A 19,959-nucleotide genomic window follows, 5' to 3' on the forward strand; every position below is an offset into this window, starting at 1 on the left:
GTGGATCGGCCCGGGTCGGTCCGGGCGTTGCGAGATTGGGCCTGCGATCGCCGGCCTGCAGCTGCTTAGGGCTCTGTGACAGGACGGAGCGTTGCCAGTCCAGCCTGAGGCCTGCTGACCGGTGAGGCAAAAGGGCGGCGTGGGCCGAGTCCTTTCTTCGTGGAGGTCGCACCCCAGAGCGCCTTCCCCAGAACCCGGGTCCCTATCCCCGCGGCCCAGCCGGGTCCTCCGCCCCTCCTCTCTCTCTCTGACCGAACCCGGGCTTCCAGGTCTCTCTCCCTCCAGCCACCGAAACCTCCGTTCCTCTGCAGCCCACCCTGCTCACCTTAGGTCCCAGCGGGACTCCAGCTTCCTCGGGGTCTCCCCTTCTCCTGCACCTCCGCAGCCTCATTCCCGGCACCCGGTCCCCGCCCCCCAAATCCCTGCAGCCTCGCCGGCCCCCCTCGGCCCCAGGTCCCGCCCCTCGTCCTCCGGTGTCAGCGCCGATTGTCCTGCGCCGGCTTCCCCGGGCAAACCCAGCTCCTTGCTCTTCTCCCCGCGACAGGCAGGCTCTGCGCGCCCCGCGGAGCCCGGCGACCACCAGCGGCGGCGGCGCAGCGACGGCTGGGGGCCCTGGGCATGTACGCCCCCGGAGGCGCAGGGCTGCCCGGTGGGCGCCGGCGGAGGAGCCCGGGAGGCAGCGCCCTGCCCAAGCAGCCGGAGCGCAGCCTGGCCTCGGCGCTCCCGGGCGCCCTGTCCATCACGGCGCTGTGCACCGCCCTCGCAGAGCCCGCCTGGCTGCACATCCATGGGGGCACCTGTTCCCGCCAGGAGCTGGGAGTCTCCGACGTGCTGGGCTACGTGCACCCGGACCTGCTGAAAGGTGAGAGCGGCGCGGGGCCGACGGACTGACAGAGCAGAGAGGGCTGGCGCGGAGCTTGCAGCTAACAGCCCAGCAGTCCATGCCCAGCAGGTGGCTCTGTTTGGGGTCCGACCTGTCATTAATTCTGCTGTTATTCAGCCAAGCACCTACTCCACACGCCAGTGCTAATCCGGACTGCTGCTATTTTCGGATTCTGCCGGAGGAAGGGCGCTGTCCGTGGAGGAGAGATAAGGGTGCGGGAGCTCCGCGGTAGCTGCCCCCTGCTAAGTAGCCTCTGAGATGCAGTGAGGTTTCTCTGGGACAGCTTGATGAGTGGAGAAAAAGGAACTTGGAATGATTACAGTTGAAAAGATATTTTTGACAACTGTGCTAATGGAATTTTGTTGTTGTTGGAGGAAAAAGGGAGCCTAATGCAGACATCAGTTGCAGAAGAACCACTGAGAATGGGTCCTGGAATTAGATCAAATGACACTGCTGAGCTAAGGTTGTTCAGTTGATCTTCATCCTTCCTAGTCAGGGAGGTACTGAAAAGAGAAAGGGGCAGGGATGGGGGTTTCCTAAGGATGTTCCCAGAGAGCCCCAGAGCTCATCCTACCTAGCCCTGTTTCCAGGAAAGAATATATAGGGTGATTGACTCTCACAACAGGACTGCACTATCTCCCTTTGACCCCTCCCAAAAAAATACAGTCAGTGGACACCATAGAGACCATAGCAATACTGTTATCACCCCCATGATCTTTTGAGCTGATTTTGAAGGTCTTCATATTTTCTCTCTGCCTCCTCCTATCCACGATGCATTCCAGAAGCCCTTCCAGTAAGGCAGTTTTATGTTGCCCCTTTAGAGGTCTATGCAGGTGGTGGGGGGATTTGTTGAAAAGGTCAAGTTCCTGTACGTTGGATCACAGGTTATTGCTACAGGGCTGGCCGGGGAAAATCTTGTCCCCATGACCTACGGTTGCCTTTCCCTTCCTGCTTTTGCATTTTTGTGGCTCTAGGAGAATTTGTGGAGAACAGATTGGGAGCCCCTACTTGATTACCTGATTCATTGTGTCAATGCCTTTGATGAGTTGGTTCATTGAATCAGGCGTAAATCCCAGCATGTGGCTTCGTGACATGCAGCCTTTTCTCCAGTGTGGGCTTGTTGGGTAAAGGCCACTGCATTTGATTGGAGGCTGGATGTTGTTTTTTTCCCTCAGCACATTCCCCTGTCCTTGCGCACTCAGGCCCTTACTGTCCTTTGAAGGACAGCTGCCACCCCTCCATCCTGCATCCAGACCTTTGCGGTTATCCCCTGGTATCTCTGTCTCCCAAGTACTTGGTGCTTCCTGCTCACCCCAGAGAGCATGAGGATGCTCCTTTCTTGTCAGCTGCTCTCAAGGGAGGCTCCCAGAATTCCTGGGGTTGAGAGAGGCAATGTGATGGCAGGTCTTTATATCAGAGTCCAGGGATCTGTGGCTCAGACAAGTGGCCTCTCCAGAGAGCACAGTTTGGGGAGGCATAACTGAGCTTGCCTTCATCTTTTCCTTCTGTCTCAGTTTCTTTTTTTATTTTTGGCTTTTGGGCTATTCCAGCAGTACTCAGGACTCACTCCTGGCAGGACTCTGGAAACCATATGGGATTCCAGGGATCAAACCCCAGGCAGCCCCATGCCAGGCAAGTGTCTTCCCCGTGGTGCTATGGCTCCTGGCCCTCGTCTCAGTTTCTTGTCCTTTATTTCATTTCAGTTCTCGTTGGGCATGTGCTCTCAGTGACCTCACTGTCACATGCCTCCCTGAGAAAAGTATGTAAAACATAAGAACAAGTTCTTGTGCAAGTTCTCTGTTGTTTTTTACTGTTTCTAAACTGTAACTGTGGCCAGAGTAGGACTTTTGTAAAAGTGTGTTTCCTACACATGGACACTGAGGTGTTCTGGAGTTTACCGCTCTCTATTCACTGAACTTCTCCCTGCCTGCTGGTGGCCATCTCACAAACTAGGAACATCTCCTGTCCGATCATAGAGTACATGGGGAGGCAAGGGGAGGCCTGGAGCATCACAGAAGATGGACAAGAGTTTGATTTTTTTTTTTGCTTTTTGGGGCACACCCAGCAATGCGATGATCAGGGGTTACTCCTGGTGGTGCTTGGGGGACCATATGGGATGCTGGGAATAGAACCCAGGTCCGCAGCTTGCAAGGCAAGTGCCCTACCCTCTATGCTATCACTCCAGCCCCAAGAGTTTGATTCTTTCTGTCCTTTGTCTCCATTGTTCTTTGGTTCCCCTAGGGCCTTCAGACATATTGTCACCTTCCGGCTGTGCTTACTGGACCTGCAAGCTCATTGTCAGGCCTATTTGGAAACCTGGAGGTTCCCCATCTCTAGAGGAAGCAGAGGTCATGCACTGACCTGGACTGGCACACTTTGGACAGGCACACAGCAGGCTCAATTTTCCTTTCTTCTGGGCCACACTATTATTTGGAAGGTGTTTGTGTGTGTGTGTGTGTGTGTGTGTGTTGTTTGTTTTTGCTTTTTGGGTCACACCCAGCAATGCACAGGGGACACTCCTGGCTCTGCATTCAAGAATTGATCCTGGCAGTGCTCAGGCGACCATATGGGATGCTGGGGATCCAGCCTGGGTCAGCCGTGTGCAAGGCAAATGCCCTGCCTGCTGTGCTATCGCTCCAGCCCCTATTTGGAAGGTTTTACGGTCAACCCCACACTTGACAGACACCTCCGGCTCAGAGAGGCCAAAGAACTTGCTCAGGGCACATGGCAGATCTGCGTGACACAGACACTAAACAAAGCATTGTTCTTTCTGGCTTCCTTTTTTCTTCATTCCTAGGATCTGGGTGGCCCAAGGCTTAGTTCCCATTCTGGTTGAGTTTTTCTGATAAGAATAGTCAAAGCTGCCTGTTTCTTTTCCCATTGCCTCTGTATTCAGTCTTCAGCTGATGATTCAAAGGCCAAACCGTCATTGCAGGGCCTGGAAGGCTTTAGCAACTGTGGATTAGTTTAGAAGGTTTCCAGATTCTAGGGCCCATGTGATAGTACAGCAGGTAGGGCCCTTGTTTGCACATGGCTTACTGGGATTTGATCCCTTGTACCCAAATGGTTCTCCCCCCACTCCCAGCCCACCAAGAATGATCCCTGAGCAGAGATCCAGGAGTAAGCCCTGGACACAGCTGGTTGTGACCCAAAAAACATTTTCATTTCATCATCCTGTTAATCGTCGATTGCCTCGAGCAGGCCCCAGTAACGTCTCTTTCATCCTAGCCCTGAGATTATATTCACGGCTCTTTAGGAGAATGAGACCCATCATTGTTACTGGTATTTGGCATATTTGGTAGGCCACGGGGAGTTTGCCAGACTCTGCCCTGTGGGCAGGCTACATTCGATAGCCTGCAAGTTTGTCCAAAGTAGGAATGAGATAATAAGATGTCATAAAAAGATGTCCTGATAAGATGTCCGGGATCTGGATTTTATAGTCTCTGAGTCTTGGCCGCTGATGGGATTACACGGCGCCAGGGGGCCAGGTGGTGGGTGTGACCCCCGCCTACTGGAATTTGGAGGATCTGGGTGGAAGATGCTCGACTCCAAATCGAGTAGGCTTGGAGGTCTCGGCCCCGGAACCCGCGTGGCTTTGTCCCTCTGCCAGTACCTTCAGGTGTCCCAAAAAACAAAACCAGAAAAAAAGTGATTCCCAAATTCTTCCACTGGGGGCTGAGTGTATGGGGCCTGCTTCTCACACAGCTCTTCATCCAGGGCTGTGGCTCCAGAATAACGCTCAGACTGTAGTGACCCCAGACAGTGGAGCACCAGACAATCGTCCCTCTGAGCCTCTGTTTCTGTCTGCCCTCGAGTGTGGCGAGCCAAGGAAGGTCAGCGAGGCAGCAGCCTCGGGAAGCATCTTTGGGAAATGAGGAAGTCAGGTGACGACAACTAACCACAGGGAGACTGAGGCTTTCCAGGGAGGCCCTGAGAGCCGGAGGGGTATGACTGATGCTGCTGGTATGTCCACATGCTGCCAGGCCTGTCCGCAGAGGCAGTGGGGCTGGCCCTTGGCTGTGGGTGGGGATGACCCGGCCAGGTACTGGAGGGCCCTGTTGGGTCCCAGACCAGATAACCAACCCCCCACCCCCACCCCCACCCCCACCCGAGGAGACAGGCTGCGCAGTTGGGCCTGTGGATGAGTGCTGAGAAGGGGCCAAGCGCCATGCCCGTGACTTGAATGTCCAGGGAGGGTCAGAGGGGGTGTGGGGAGCTGAAGAGCTGGCGTCGGCACGAGCAGGTAGACCGGAAGAGCCAGGGCCTTCCAAACAAAACCCAGCCCAGTGACTCACCAGTGACCTTGGGCAAAGTCAGTGCCTGGGGATCCTGTTACATAGCAGCTGCCTTCTTCCCTAGTGACTGGAGGGGCCAGCATGCAGTGTAGACCAGAGTCCATCGGCCCCAGCGGCCCGCAAGTCTGCCCATGGGAGGGGAGAGGACAGGGGTGCTCGTTCTCAAACACTGGGCTCCAGAGAAGGCAGGCCCCTTGCTGCTCTCAGCCCTCTCAAGGCCTGACACGTTGATGTCTGGGCCAGGAGGATGAGATCCCCAGGGGGGCACATCTGGACCCACTGCTGACCGCTCCATGCCTCTAGGCCTTCTGAAGAGAGGGCAGCAGGGTATAGGGCAGTTCTCCTGGGGTGCCTGTTGGCATCCCTCCAAGGGAAATTCATGCTTGGTTTCTGCCAAAGCTGAGGCTTTACTCACTATTTGGGGATTAGAGAAAGGCCGTCACACTGACATACAGTTTGTATTAAAATTTGAGCTTAAAAATCATTTGGTGTGGGGCCAGAGAGGTAGAATAAGGGTTAAGGTGCTATTAAATGTCCAGAAATGTGATCGGTCCAAGAAAAAGCTGCCGGTGGGTCACCCAGTGGTTTCTACTACTTCTTGGAGGGCCAGCAAGGGTGGTCTCCACAGGTTGAATGCTGCCAACGGTCCCTGTGAGCGTGGGCAAGGGCTGCCGAAGTGTTTTCAGTTGGTGGCTGAGGACAGAGCTGCTAGCAGATGAAGAACCTGCCCTCGGGCTGTGTCTAGGTCTAGGGATTGGGGCTAAGATGTCCCTTTCAGGGGTCTCTAGGCTTGGACGATTGCTGAGGCTTCAGCCATGCTGAGCAGGTCTGCCCAGTGATCCCAGCCTTGTTGCTTTGGCAGCCCTTGGTGGATTGAGGGCAGTGCTGGTCTCCTTCCTGGTCAGCTGCTCCAACATAGCTGTTAGGGCTGGACTGACTGGTCCATCCGGGAAACATTGAAACTGGTGCTTGGTGATTCCAGGAGTGCCACACAGGGGACCTGGCCAGGATTTGGGGTCTAGCTCTGTGCTGCTTAACCTCCTGGAGCCTCTGCCTCTCATTGGAGCTGTGCGGAGATCCCCTGAGTTCAGGGAAGCATCCCTGAGGTCACTTGTTTTGGGTGTGGAGGTGACGGGTGTACTCACACCTACTAGTGCACCGGGCTGATTCCTGGCTCTATACTGGTGGGGCCCAGGAGAGATTTTGTGGTTCTCGATTGGTCACATCCAAGGCAAGCACCTCTGGGGCTGGAGCGATGGTACAGTTGGTAGGGCACTTGTCAGGCACGCACTGAACCAGGCTCTGCTCCCAGCACGCTATATGGTCCCCTGAGTACTTCCAGGAGTGATTCCTGAGTGCAGAATCTAGGAGTAACCCCTGAGCATCGCTGGATATGGCTCTAAAAATAAAGAGGCCAGCCCCTTCACCTCTACTGTCTTTACAATCACTTTTTTTAAATGGTCCTTTCTTTATTGTTGCTGGGGCCTCTAGAACCTAACTTCAGGGTGCTGGGGTGAGGGGCTTGCAGGGCCAGAGAGGGAACCTGGTGCCTCTAACCTGCCACAGAGCTACTCTACCACTTGAGCCACATTCCCAGCACTTGACAAAGACAACATTTAAGGCAGCTGTGCCCGCAGGCTATTCCTGGTGAGTGCACCAGAAACTGCCAGGTCTGTTTACCTCTGGAGGGGAGGGATGGTCTCTGTGAGGTTTTCTATCCCAAGTACTTCTTCCTTAGAATTAAAAGAAGAGTATTATGTGCCAGAGTTATAGTAGAGTGGGTAGGGCCTTTGTCTTGTACGTGGTTGACCTGGATTGGATCCTAAGCATCTTATATGGTTCCCCAAGCCATGCCTGGAGTGATCCCTGAGCAAAGAGCCAGGAGTAAGCCCTGAGCACTGCTGGGTATGACCCCAAAATAAAACAAACAAATAGCAGCTACAAAAACCCACATAAATAAATTAATTTAAAAAAATGTACTTTGGCCGGGGGGAGTTCTGTGGGGGGGAGTGCAGAGCAGGTAGGGCACTTGCCATGTGCATGGCCGAACTTGTTCAATTCCAACATCATATATGGTCTCCTGAGCCCCACCAAGAGTGATCCCTGAGCACAACTAGGTGTAGCCCTAAAACAAATCAAAAAATGTATTTTTTGTGTACATCTCATATAGAATCCTTGGCACCACATATGGTCCCACAAACACCATATATATCCTCCTGAGCACAGAGCCAGGAGTAAGCCCTGAGCATAGTTGGGTGTAGCCCCAAACAAAACAGAACAATAATTTAAAAATAAATAAATAACTTACATTGTTAATTGAAAACTTAATCTTTTATTGGGGGGGCGGTGGTAGGGAACTCTCGACCATATTCAGGGGTCTCAGGGGCTACTCCAACAATATTCAGTCCAGCTATGTGGACTTAAGTCTCAGTACTTGGTTCCAGCAGTTCTGAGGGCCACTAGAGCAATACCCAGTGGGTGTTTGAAAGGCCCCTGAAGTATCAGGAATTGACCTTGGGGTCTTGTGCATGCCAGACATGTGGCCCGATCCTTTGAGCCATCTCCCCAGCCCACTAGGATCTTTTCTTTCAAGGAAGCCCCTAGACTCAACCCACAACACTGGCTCTGTGGGGCTGCAGCAAGCGAAGGCTGCAGAGCTAAAGTTCGGTCAGGCCTCTGCTGTCAGCTGCTCCATGATGGATGACAAGAGCCCAGCCAGGTGGTCAGCTGACTGGAGGTGACACATGACTCTGACGACCACTTAGTGGGTGACCTGAAGCCAGACTGAGAACATGTGTGGGCCTGACATGCTGCTCCTGAGGGAAGAATGCATGCTGTGCCAGCCAGGCCTTGCGGGGCCAGTCTGCTTCCCCATGGTGAGCAGCTGCTCACCACCCCATGCAGCAAGGTGTATTGCTCTCAGTCTGTTTTGTTGTCGTCAGGTTTTATTTTGGGTCACACCTGGGAGTGCTCAGGGCTTAGTCCTGGCTCTGCGCTCAGAGATCACTCCTGATGAGTCTTGGGGGACCCTATTGGGTGCTGTGAATTGAACCCGGGTTGACTGCATGTGAAGCAAGCGTGGTACCTGCATACTTTCTCTGGCCCCAGCTTCAGGTTTTTGTCATTCCACCTTCCTGTAGGTCCAGGATCAACTCACCTGCTTAGGAATGACGGTGGCTGTGTGGAAAATACCCACCATGTTCCCAGTTCCTGCTACAGATCCAGAGCTTACAATCACGGGGGGCTGGGAAAATTCTTTCGCCCAGTACTCAGCTAACTCTGCAGTGCTTCAGAACAGTGGTTTTCAGCCACGGATCTGTGGACCAGTACTGGTCAGCACACCTTGCCTGCTGGCTCATAGAAAAGCTGTTGGAGCTGGAGCGATAACAGGCAAGCAGGTAGGCACTTACTTGCCCTGCACAAAACCAAGCCAGGTTCATCACATATGGTCCCACAAGCACTGCCAGGAGTAATTCCTGGATGCAGAGCCAGGAGTTACCCTTGAGCATTACCGGGTGTGCCCTTCCCCAAGAGGGGGGGAAAAACCCCATTGGTGCTTAACATGCTGGTTTTCAATAGTCATCTATCTGTAGGCTGGTGCTGCTCTAGAGAAACAAAAAATGGATAACCACTGGTCTAAAGAGTGATGGTTTTGTTGGGTTTTTTTTGGAGGGGGGGTGTCGGTGCACTCCATTGTGCTCAGGGCTTATCCTAGCTCTGTGCTCGGGAATTATTCCTGGCAGTTCTCAGGGGACCATATGGAGTGCCAGGGATTGAATCCCGTTTGGCCACATGCAAGGCAAGTGCTCTACCTGCCGTACTATTGCTCCTTACCCCCATCTCAGCCTGAGATCAGGACTTGGAAAAGACTTTTTTTTTTTTAATTGAATCACTGTGAGATAGTTACAAGCTTTCAAGTTTGGGTTACAATCACAGAATGATCAAACCCCATTGGTGCTTAACACGCTGGTTTAAGCATGTTAAACTTAAACACCCATCCCTCCACCAGTGCACATTCCCCACCACCAATATCCCTGGTATACCACCCCCCCTTTCCCACCTTCTCCCTGCCTCCATGGCAAATAATATTCCCCATACTCTCTCTCTACTTTTGGGCATTATGGTTTGCAATACAGACACTGAGGTGTTACAATGTTTGGTCCTTTATCTACTTTCTGCACACATCTCCCATCCCAACCAGTTCCTCAATCCATCTTTTTCTTTTTTTTGGGTCACACTCGGTGATGCACAGGGGTTACTCCTGGCTCTGCACTCAGGAATTACTCCTGGCGGTGCTCAGGGGACCATATGGGATACTGGGAATCGAACCCGGGCAGCCGCATGCAGAGCAAACACCCTACCCACTGTACTATCTCTCCAGTCCAAGCCATCTTTTTCTTAGTGATCCCTTCTCTATTCTAGCTGCCTTCTCCCCTTTGGTGTTGAGGCAGGCTTTGGAAAGGACTTTGAGATCTCACCACCTCTTTCCAGAACTTCTTAAGTCAGTTGGCATCTTTCCAGGTCAGCCTTGATGCTGGGTGCTGTGACTGCATAGACATCAGAGGGGACTCACCTGCTGTCTAGTTGCCCAGGAAACACAGGTCGCTCTCCCCTGTGCATGTATGTGGTCCTCCTGGGCTCTCCCTGCATCGGTGTCCTGACCTTTGCTTGCATACTGGGCTTGCTCCCCCATTTTGGTAGAACCTGCACCCTTCAAAGGTACAGGTTCATGTTGTTTATTTGTCCTGTTTGATTTCTTTTTACAGCATTGCTCTTTGAACCCTTGCAGTATTTGAGGTCAAACCTGGGGCACCCACATGCAAAGCTTGTGATTCCGCCCTTCCAGTCTTCTCCCAGTCCCTTTTCCCTTCTTATAAAAGATACTTGGTGCTATCAAGGTCTGGACCTTTTTAGATCTTTCTGGTATAAACTTAGGTGCTCCTCAGATTTCGTGCCCCTAAACTGTAGCTCCCCACTCAGATCTACACCCCCTAGTCTCAAGTTTATTTGAGATAGTGCCACATCGTATTACTTCCAATTTTCAGAATTTTTTTTTTTTGCCCCTCAGCTTTTTGTGGGCTTATTTTTTTTAAATTTATCTAAAAATAAAAAAATAAAAATAAAGTTATTGGGTTGGAACAATAGTATGGCACGTAGGGCACTTGCCTTCCTTGTGGCCAACTGGGATTCAATCCCTGCACTCCATATGGCCCCTCTGAGCACCTCCAGGAGTAATTCCTGAGCCTAGAGCCAGGATAAGCCCTAAGCATAATGAAGTGTAGCCCCCAAAAATGAAAAAAAAATCCAACAAGAAAAATTGTTCAGTTTTGTTTTAGTGGGCCTCAGGGAGGGAGCCAAAGTAAAGGTGAAGGTCCAGTTTGTCATCTTTCCTTGTCTGTTTAGTGCCCTCTGGTAATGGAACATTCGTCAGAGCTAGAGCTTAGACAAAAAGGACTGAGCTAGTGGCTGGCTGGAGAATTGACATTAATTAGCCTCTGGCCTTAGTCTCCCCCAGCTGTGTCCTCAGTGAAGCCAGAAGGCATTTCCTGCCTGCCCAAGGTCTGCTTCAGAACAATGAGGGAGCTGCTGAGTAACTGTCAGGGTCTGCAGCGCCTGGTTAGAACCACACAGCACATACAATGGAACCCAGCCCTGCATTTCACCTAGTCTTGCTTTCTGGGTTTTGGTTTTGGGGTGTGTGTGTGTGTGTGTGTGTGTGTGTACACACATAGCCCTGCATTTCGCCTAATCTTGCTTTCTGGGTTTTGGTTTTGGTTTTTGTTGGTGTGTGTGTGTCTGTGTGTCTGTGTGTCTGTGTGTCTGTGTGTCTGTGTACACACACAGCCCTGCATTTCGCCTAGTCTTGCTTTCTGGGTTTTGGTTTTGGTTTTGGTTGCGGTGTGTGTGTGTGTGTGTGTGTGTGTGTGTGTGTTTCTAGAGATCCAACCCAGGTATGTGTGTGTGTGTATGTGTGTGTTTCCAGAGATCCAACCCAGGTGTGTGTGTGTGTGTGTGTGTGTGTGTGTGTGTGTGTGTGTGTGTACACAGCCTTGCATTTCGCCTAGTCTTGCTTTCTGGGTTTTGGTTTTGGTTTTTGTTGTTGTTGTGTGTGTGTGTGTGTGTGTGTGTGTTTCCAGAGATCCAACCCAGGGGTGTGTGTGTGTGTGTGTGTGTGTGTGTGTGTGTGTGTGTGTTTCCAGAGATCCAACCCAGGTATGTGTGTGTGTGTATGTGTATGTTTCCAGAGATCCAACCCAGGGGTGTGTGTGTGTGTGTGTGTGTGTGTGTGTGTGTGTGTGTGTTTCCAGAGATCCAACCCAGGTGTGTGTGTGTGTGTGTTTCCAGAGATCCAACCCAGGTGTGTATGTGTGTGTGTGTGTGTACAGACACAGCCCTGCATTTCGCCTAGTCTTGCTTTCTGGGTTTTGGTTTTGGTTTTGGTGTGTGTGTGTGTGTGTGTGTGTGTGTGTGTGTTTCCAGAGATCCAACCCAGGTGTGTGTGTGTGTGTGTGTGTGTGTGTGTGTGTGTGTACACAGCCCTGCATTTCGCCTAGTCTTGCTTTCTGGGTTTTGGTTTTGGTGTGTGTGTGTGTGTGTGTGTGTGTGTGTGTGTGTGTGTGTTTCCAGAGATCCAACCCAGGTGTGTGTGTTTCAGAGATCCAACCCAGGTGTGTGTGTGTGTGTGTGTGTGTTTCCAGAGATCCAACCCAGGGCCTCACATCTGAATGGCAAACAACACTCTACTCCTGATCACTAACCAGGGCCTCCAGCCTGGTCTCATTGAAAGGGAGGAAGGCTCAGTGCCTATTCTGCGAGACAGAGGCTGCCTCACCTCTTCTGCAGGAGCGAGACTATTTCTGTGGTTCCCCCAGACTATGATGGAGAGGAGGAAGCTCCCGCCAGCTGGGGGCTTCCTGCCCCGTGTGCTACCTGGGTTCTGAATGTGGTTCTCCCATTGCAGATTTCTGCATGAATCCCCAGACAGTGTTGCTCCTTCGGGTCATCGCTGCCTTCTGCTTCCTGGGCATCCTGTGTAGTCTCTCTGCATTCCTTCTTGACGTCTTTGGGCCCAAACACCCAGCCCTGAAGATTACCCGTCGCTATGCCTTTGCCCACATCCTCACAGGTAAGACAGCCGGCTGGAGGGGGACGGCCGGAGGTGAGGCAGGTGGGGACAAAAGGATTCCTTTGCTCAGGAACAGAAACCTGTCCACATGTTCATCCCCTTCCTAGATAGTACAGGTGTGATGGCAGCTTGCTGGTGTCGCTTGCCAGGACTCAACGCCACTTGCACAGCAGCAGGGAAGGGGATTTTGTTAGAATCACCCGAGAAGTCTTGGGTCTCTAAGCACTGGGCTTGAAGCTCCTCTGACTGGACTCTTGGGTCCTGGAACTGGGTGTGTGTATCCCCGACCCCCCCCCCCCCAGCACACCATCTCATCAGATTCTCCTCCACTCCCCTCAGCCCTGCTGTGGACCAGCTTTCTCCACTTGTGCATGATCCCCCCTCTCTCTCTCAGGATGGGGCTGGAGTGTCATTTTGGCCCCTGGTGGTGCCAATTCCAGGGCTCAGGTCGCATGACCTTGTCTGTTTCTTTCAGCCACCCGCCAGCTTCACGCAGCCCTAGTATTCCAGTGACCACGTCTATAAACTGGAGAAGCCAACTGGCCTCGGGGTGCAGAGTATCAGTGTCTGTCCCAATCCGGGGCCCCAGCATCCCAGAATCCCGTGACTGAGTGATGCCTTTGAGATGGCGACTTGGGTAGTCAGCTGCTATGGGTTCAGGCAGCCTGCTCACCCCTTTTCCCACTGTCCCCTGTGTCTCCAGTCCTGCAGTGTGCCACTGTTATCGGCTTCTCTTACTGGGCTTCTGAACTCATCCTGGCCCTGCAGCAGCAACATAAGAAGTACCACGGATCCCAGGTGTACGTCACCTTCGCCGTTAGCTTCTACCTGGTGGCAGGAGCTGGTGGCGCGTCCATCCTGGCCACGGCGGCCAACCTCTTGCGCCACTACCCCACGGAGGAGGAGGAGCAGGCGCTGGAGCTGCTCTCGGAGATGGAGGAGAACGAGCCCTACCCTGCAGAGTATGAGGTCATCAACCAGTTTCAGCCGCCCCCGGCCTACACGCCCTAAAGCCACCACCAGAGGGTGCCTGCTTCCTCAGCACCCCCCTCCACCCACTTCCAGAGGCACTCCTGCCCCGGCAGGCCTCACCAGTAGGACCCTGACTCTCGTCACCAGACCTGTCCCAGGACAGACTTTGCCGTGAGACTCGTGTGCACTAGTGACAGCACGCAGCTCTGGAGATTCAGCAGTTTTATATAATGCAGTCACCCTCTTGCCACCTTCTCTCCTTCATAGTCACTAAGTCATTACCAACCAGGGGTGATCACACAGTGTTCTGTCGTCACGGGCCGTATCTTTGAGACCAGGCCCTTCCTTGGGGAGCTGCTAACCGTGAACAGCCCCAGGCAGCAGGGACTGTGCCTGGCATGTTCCTGTCCTTGAGGGTCAAGGTTCCATCCCTAGCTGTAGCTCGGGGCTTACCCCTGCAGCCTCCCCCACCCCCGACCCTATCCCTTTTCAGGGGACCACCCACTCTGTGGACTTCTCTGCACTTTAGTCTCTGGACGTCCCCACCACGTGTGTTCTGGTTTTATGGGGAGAAGGATTTGCTTTTGGGGAGCAGAACCGTTGGGTGGCTGGAGTCCTGGCAAGGAGAGGACTGAGCCTGGCCTGAAGCCTCCTGGTCCCCATAAAGGACCAGAGTGATGGGGCTCTAACTCCCTGGCCCCTTCACCTTTTAAAAACGAGAGTGGTTTTCAAAGGAAAAAAACCAACCCAGCAACAGCAACAAATACTCTCTTTTTAAACTAGGGACAGGACTGTTGTCGTTTCTCAGATGTTTCTCCCATTCCTTTTGGCTCGGCATCGTTTGTGGCCATCGCTCCTTCCAGCCCATACGTGTTCTTCCCAGAACTTCTCCCAGCAGAATGCAGCCCTCCTCCCTAACCCCCCACTCCCACCCCCGTGCCCTGGCTCCCAGAGGCCTTCCTGTGGACCCAGAGCCCCGTCCCCAGAGGGGCTGAGGACTGTGGCCTGGCTGGCTGGCCAGCATGGTGCTCCTCAGGACTGTGGCACCGACAGGACCTGGCCTTCCCGCAGGAACACGGGCAGACCCCACTCTCCACATCGAAACCACAGCCGGCAGGGCCCCTTCACCTGGGCGTCAGAGCCACCTAGTCACATTCGTGTTCCTGGCTGTGTCCTTCAGGCTCAGGGTAGCCCTGAGACTGTGATGTGGCATAACAGCTTACTGCATGCCTCTCCCCCCCCCTTCTTGAATGTTCTCTGACCTTGCAGTGTGCTGCTCGCTCTTTCTTGCCCAGCCATCACCCTGGCTGTCCTGTGGGCCACATGTGGCTCTGGGTCAGGCTGACTTCCCGCCCTGGAGATCTGGGTCATAACACAAGAGAAACCTGAGAATGAAGTATGGACCCAGATGGCCACACTGCTTTGGGATCAGTGTCCAGTGCTGAGTGCAAGAGCCATTGACTCCCCAAGGCCGCAGAGACAGCAAAAAAAAGCAGGTGACTGGACAACAACCACGCCTGCCAAGGATAGGGAATGTCATGCTCTTCATCTTCTTCAGCCAGGCTGCCTGGGTCTGCCGGACAGACGCTTGTGCGGTGAAGACCATGTCTGCACAGGAGTGACCAGCCATCTGGAGCTCACTGTGATGCCAAAGTGTGACCTGGGCGGGGGCTCACATGCTTCCGACTCTTCTCTTAGGCAAGGACAGCTGTGTGGTACCTGAGCCAGAGCCAACGAGCTGAATTGAGTCTTGTCTTCTGTCTGTCCAAGTTCGTCTGGGCCAGCTCTCTCCGACTGTGGGTGTCCAAGAGGGTGACCAGCACTGAACACGTATCAGAGTGACCCGTCATCTCCTGAGGCCCTGGCATGGCCCTGTGAACCTCTCGGAACCCACTTTTTATTAGCTTCCCCATGCCTCTGCCCTTCCTTTCTCTTTCCCTGCCATCCTAACACTAAGACTTTGTCATATAAATCCCCTGGTTGTGTTTTTTTTTTTTCTAGGAAAAAAATTTTAAAAAGCAGAACAAAACAAAAAGACCACAAATAAGAATGTAAATGCCACTGGCTTCCTGTCATTTTTGGGTCACAGTTTCCCTCATTTAGTATATCCACTTACTCTTAGAGAGGAAGAAGAAATTAATTTTTTGTTTGTTTTATGTTTTGTTTTTGGGTCACACCTGGCGGTGCTCAGGGGACCATCTGGAGTACTAAGGATTGAACCCAGGTTTGCCACATGCAAGGCAAGCACCCTACCTGCTATACTATAGCTCTGGCCCAGAAATTAATTTTTTTAATTTAATTTCTTTTAAGTTTAAGGGAGTTACTTGTGTCTGTGCAGGAGGGTTGTTTCTGCTGATGCTCGGGTGACTGTGCAGTGCCAGTGATTGGCAAAGCACATGCAACACTTACAAGAGCCCCTGTTTTGTGAACACAGTGTCATGAGGGAAATGTGTTGACCTGTCTCCTGCATCCCTGTCTCTCAGGGATTTTATGTTAGTTCGTAAGTGGATCTGTGCATGAAAAGGCAGCATGAAGGACTCGGCAGTGATAGTGATAGTGGCTAAGATTCTTGCCTTGCATATGGCCGACCCAAATTTATTCCCCGGACCCCATAGAGTCCCCCAAGCCTGCCATGAGTGATCCCTGAGCTTCGCTGGGAGTGGCCCCAAAACCAAAAGGAAAAAGCAAAGAGATGGTAGAAGGAAGTAACAGGCCTACTCGACAGCTGCGGAAACGCTGTGCCAGGGGTAGCCTGAGAGATGACATCGACCGTGGAGAGTATCTGGAGGTGAGGGTGTGCCTGCTGACTGGATGACAACAGAAGCACAACCGGTGGCCAAGAAGTGACGTGAGGTTAGGTAAGGAGGCTCACTGAAGGCACAAAAAGTGCTGAGGGAGCTGTGGACGTTGAGGAGAGAGGAGAGCCCAGGTTGGCTTTAATGCCCAGCGGCCATGTGAAGGCAGGTCAGTCTGGTGCCAAAGAGGCAGAGAGTGCAGGCACGGGGGAGCCTGAGAGCTGGCAACAGCAGGAAAGGCGCAGACACAGCTGGCCCAGGACCCAAGGTCTCAGCCAAGTGTTAAGAGGAGGGAGCCCAAGGGTTCTGGCCCTGCTGGCCCATCACATGATGGCAGACCCAAGCAACCATGCCTAGAGGCACACACAGGAGGAGTTCCAGAAGGTGAAAGGTGGCAGGGAGAACCTGAGGGATCTGGGAAAGGTCTCTGGGGAGGATAGTTTCCTTAGGATGACTAGGGAACATTTGTAAGTAACGTGTCACCGTGTCACCGTGCTATCCCTCTGAAGCCCTAAAGGGAGAAACTGTCACTGTCACTGTCCTCCCATTGTTCATCGATTTGCTGGAGCAGGCCCAGTAGCGTCTCCATTGTGACAATTGTTACTGTATTTGGCATATTGAATATGTCACGGGTAGCTTGCCAGGCTTTGCCGTGCGGGCGAGATACTCGGTAACTTGCCAGGCTCTCCGAGAGGGGCGGAAGAATCGAACTCAGGCAGGCCATGTTGGCCGCTTGCAAGACAAATGCCCTACCTGCTGTGCTATCACTCCAGCCCAAAGGGAGAAATAGAGGAACAAATGGATTGATGGTCCTTGCTTTTCTAGTTTTTGTTTTTTCCTCATTTCCTGTATTTTTTTGGCAGAAATGGCACTTGAATGGGCATTGGAAGCGCAGAGAGGGGGAAACTCTCCTGGGGTCTATATGAAATAAAGGCACTTTGCTAAGGATTCAGAATTAAGACACAACGTGTGGAGGGTGAAGCAGTCCTCAGGTGAGACATCACTGGTCTCTGGGAAGGGAAGGATTTGTGTGGGGAAACGGTGGAGTCTGTGGCGAGGGACTTCCTAATAGGGTTCAAGGATATAAGCCCGTCAGTCCACCACTTATCTACTTAGCACCTAGCACCATAAGAGACCCTTTCCTCTTGGGAAGGCCTAACAAGACCCACTAGCCGCCTCTGGCTTTACCTTTCACCCAGATTTCTAGTATGGCCATTTTAGGTGGGGAATTTTCTTCTGAAATAGCCTTGCAGTGGTGGGTGGGTTTTGCTGTAATAAGAAGGGGAGGTGTCCTTACTCCTTTCCCGTCATTGCCTCCCTGCACTCTAGGAGAGGGGAGAGAATGTGCACGTGTGCATGGTTGCAAATGGGAGCCCTCACTTCTACTGTGCAGAAAGGCATTCTGTGTCTCTTGATTTTTACGTTGTTCTTTTTTTGGTGCGGTGGGGGGCCACACCTAGTGATGTTCAGGGCTTAATTACTCCTGATGGTGCTTCAGGGACCATATGGGATTGAGCCTGGGTTAGCTGTGAACAAGGCAAACACTACCCACTGTACTGTGTTCGTTAGGGCCAAGAGGTTTTCATTTGTTTTTCACCAACATTCACTCACTAAATATATTGGATGCAATGTGCTCTATGAAGGATGTAGTCATGAACACATATTAATATCCTCAGGAGCTACCTGTCTAGTCCATCTGTTGAGGGTAAAGGAACTCTGATTACTGAGGCTTCATGAAAGACAAGAGGCCTGACTTGGGCTTTCATGAGACCACGATGTAATGTGAATGAAAGGGACAGGCTTTGGGAAACACTGAGTTTGTATTCTGAGTGGGTGTGATCCCCAGTGGAAAAAATTCGGTAAATGGGCTCAGCCTACAAGGACCCAGAATGCCAAAGTTCTGGCTAGAATACTTGGAGCTGCAAGACACAAATGTGTGCCATCAGTGGAATTTATTGTTTCCCAGAACTGAAAGGGGGTCTTGACTAGATCCCCAGAGATTAAAATATGATGACATGAAGACAGTCTTCTTCGCTTCTCTGCTTTATGGGCTCAAAAATCTCTCAAAGGTAGTGAAAATAGTTACCAAATACCAGGTTCACACCAAACTTCCCTTTTTGTTTGGAAGGGAGGAATACCCAGCTGTGCTCAGGAATTACTCCTGGCTCTGCTCAGGAATCCCTTTCGGCAGGAATTGGGGGACCATATGGGGTCCTGAGACCCCAGGTTGGCTGAATTCTAAACAAGTGCCCTACTTGCAACATTATCTCTCTAATCCCTAAACTTTCCTTTTTTTGTAGGTGGAGGTTTGGAGACCAGATCTGGCAGTGCTCAGGCATTACTCCTGGCTCTGTGCACAGAATTACTCACAGTGGTGCTCAGGAGATCATTTGTTGATGTTCAGGATAGAACCTGGGTCAGTTGTGTAAAAGGTGACTTACTCTGTAATCTCTCCAGTTCCTTTCTTACATACTTAAGAAAGATGTTGAGGGGGACTGGAGAGATAGTATAGTGGGTAAGGTGCTTGCCTTGCACACTACTGACCCAGGTTCAATCCCCAGCAAGCCCAGGTCCCCGAGAAAACCCTGAGCACTACTGGTTCCAAAATTTAAAACAAAACAAAAAAACACCAGGATGTTAAGGATTAGAGTGAAAGTTCAGTAAATTGAGGACATGCTTGGCATTCAAGAGGCCTCGGCTTAGTCCTTGAAACTGCCAGGAGCAACCTCTAAGGATCACTGGATGTGTTCCAAATAAAAAAATAAATAAATAAAACAAAAAACAGAAATTGGAGCTGGCCTGATTCTTTCTAAGTAGCTGAAAGATTGGAAGAAAAGTCAACAGCTCTTGGGAAAAGAATCAAATAGTAATCTGAAATGCATGAGAAGGTAATGTAGTTTCCTTCTAGCTATGTAATCTCTAAACAATTTAAGGCCAGAATACTAGTACAGGGGACAGGGAGCTTGCCTTGCACCCAGCCAAGCCAGTTTGATCCCTAGCATTCCAAATGGTCCCTCCGCCCCCTGCCCCGAAGAGATCCTGAGCGCATAGGCAGGAGTAGGCTCTGAGCACCACTGGTGTGACAAAAAAAAAAAAATTTTTAAGTAAGAGTTGGGAATCCTACTTTAGGACTTTAGATTCCTTCTATAAGTAAGGAGATTCCCTGCCTTACTTTCCCCTCCCTTACCTTTCCTTAAATAAAGTCTTTACTCAATTCTGCCATTTGCTCAAAAACGAAAGAGTACTTTTGAGCCGGAAGCTAGCTCAACAGGCTGTACCATGTTTTGCATATGGGAGGTCTAAGTCCTATCCCTGGCACTGCATGGTCCTCAAGCATAGTCAGGAGCATCCCCCACTGAGCACGGAGTAGTTCCTGAGCTACTCAGGATGGAGCCCCCAAACCAAAAATAAGCAAATAAGTAAATTCATTCCTTGGGCCAGGACTGTAGTTTGATGGAAGAGCCCTGATTTGCATGTGTGAAGCCCTTTGGTTCAGTTCTTAGCATGGCAAAGATATTAAAGCCTTGCCTTGTACTGGGCTGTCCTGGGTTCGATACGCAGCATCACATATGATCCCCTGAGCATTTTCAGGAGTGATTCCTGAGAGTAGAGCCAGAAGTAAGTTCTGAACACTGCTGGTGTGATCCAAAAAACAAAAAAGACAATCCAGGGCTGGAGAGCTAGATAGATAGTACAGTGGGTAGGGTGCTCACTGGGTATCCCATATGGTCCCCAGCATCCCCAGGTCTGTCCCCCTCCTAAAGACAGCTTTAAAGTGGACAAAGAATTCTAAAAGATTTCTCCAAAATTTCTCCCATATACATATGTGGTGTGTGTGTATGTGTGTGTGTGTGTGTGTGTGTGTGTGTGTGTATAGATATGCAGGGC

General features: G+C 51.7%; 1 protein-coding gene across 3 annotated transcripts; it reads left to right on the forward strand.

The window, feature by feature from the left end:
* The first annotated feature begins 256 nt into the window (after positions 1–256).
* Positions 257–18,679, forward strand: TMEM127 (transmembrane protein 127). Of its 3 annotated transcripts, XR_008793689.1 has the most exons (5): positions 257–862; positions 12,140–12,304; positions 13,008–16,134; positions 16,935–17,063; positions 18,372–18,679. XR_008793689.1 is itself a non-coding variant. In XM_056122800.1 (3 exons), exons 1-3 carry the CDS (start codon positions 619–621, stop codon positions 13,313–13,315), a joined length of 717 nt encoding a protein of 238 aa, XP_055978775.1. In that variant the 5' UTR covers positions 257–618; the 3' UTR covers positions 13,316–18,679. The 3 variants fall into 3 exon arrangements, 1 of the variants encoding a protein (XP_055978775.1); XR_008793688.1 differs by having other exon boundaries at positions 16,935–18,679; XM_056122800.1 differs by having other exon boundaries at positions 13,008–18,679.
* The last annotated feature ends 1,280 nt before the right edge of the window (positions 18,680–19,959 follow it).

The sequence above is a fragment of the Sorex fumeus genome, unplaced genomic scaffold, assembly GCF_029834395.1.
Source record: "Sorex fumeus unplaced genomic scaffold, SorFum_2.1 ptg000006l, whole genome shotgun sequence".
NCBI classification, from domain to species: domain Eukaryota; kingdom Metazoa; phylum Chordata; class Mammalia; order Eulipotyphla; family Soricidae; genus Sorex; species Sorex fumeus.

What these genes read in the sequence shown, in the direction of transcription:
- TMEM127 (XM_056122800.1), top strand. Translation starts at nt 619, where the DNA reads ATGTACGCCCCCGGAGGCGCAGGGCTGCCCGGTGGGCGCCGGCGGAGG. An exon ending in GCACCCGGACCTGCTGAAAG is followed by an intron (nt 863 to 12,139) that starts GTGAGAGCGGCG and finishes CTCCCATTGCAG; the next exon opens with ATTTCTGCATGAATCCCCAG. An exon ending in CTTTGCCCACATCCTCACAG is followed by an intron (nt 12,305 to 13,007) that starts GTAAGACAGCCG and finishes CTGTGTCTCCAG; the next exon opens with TCCTGCAGTGTGCCACTGTT.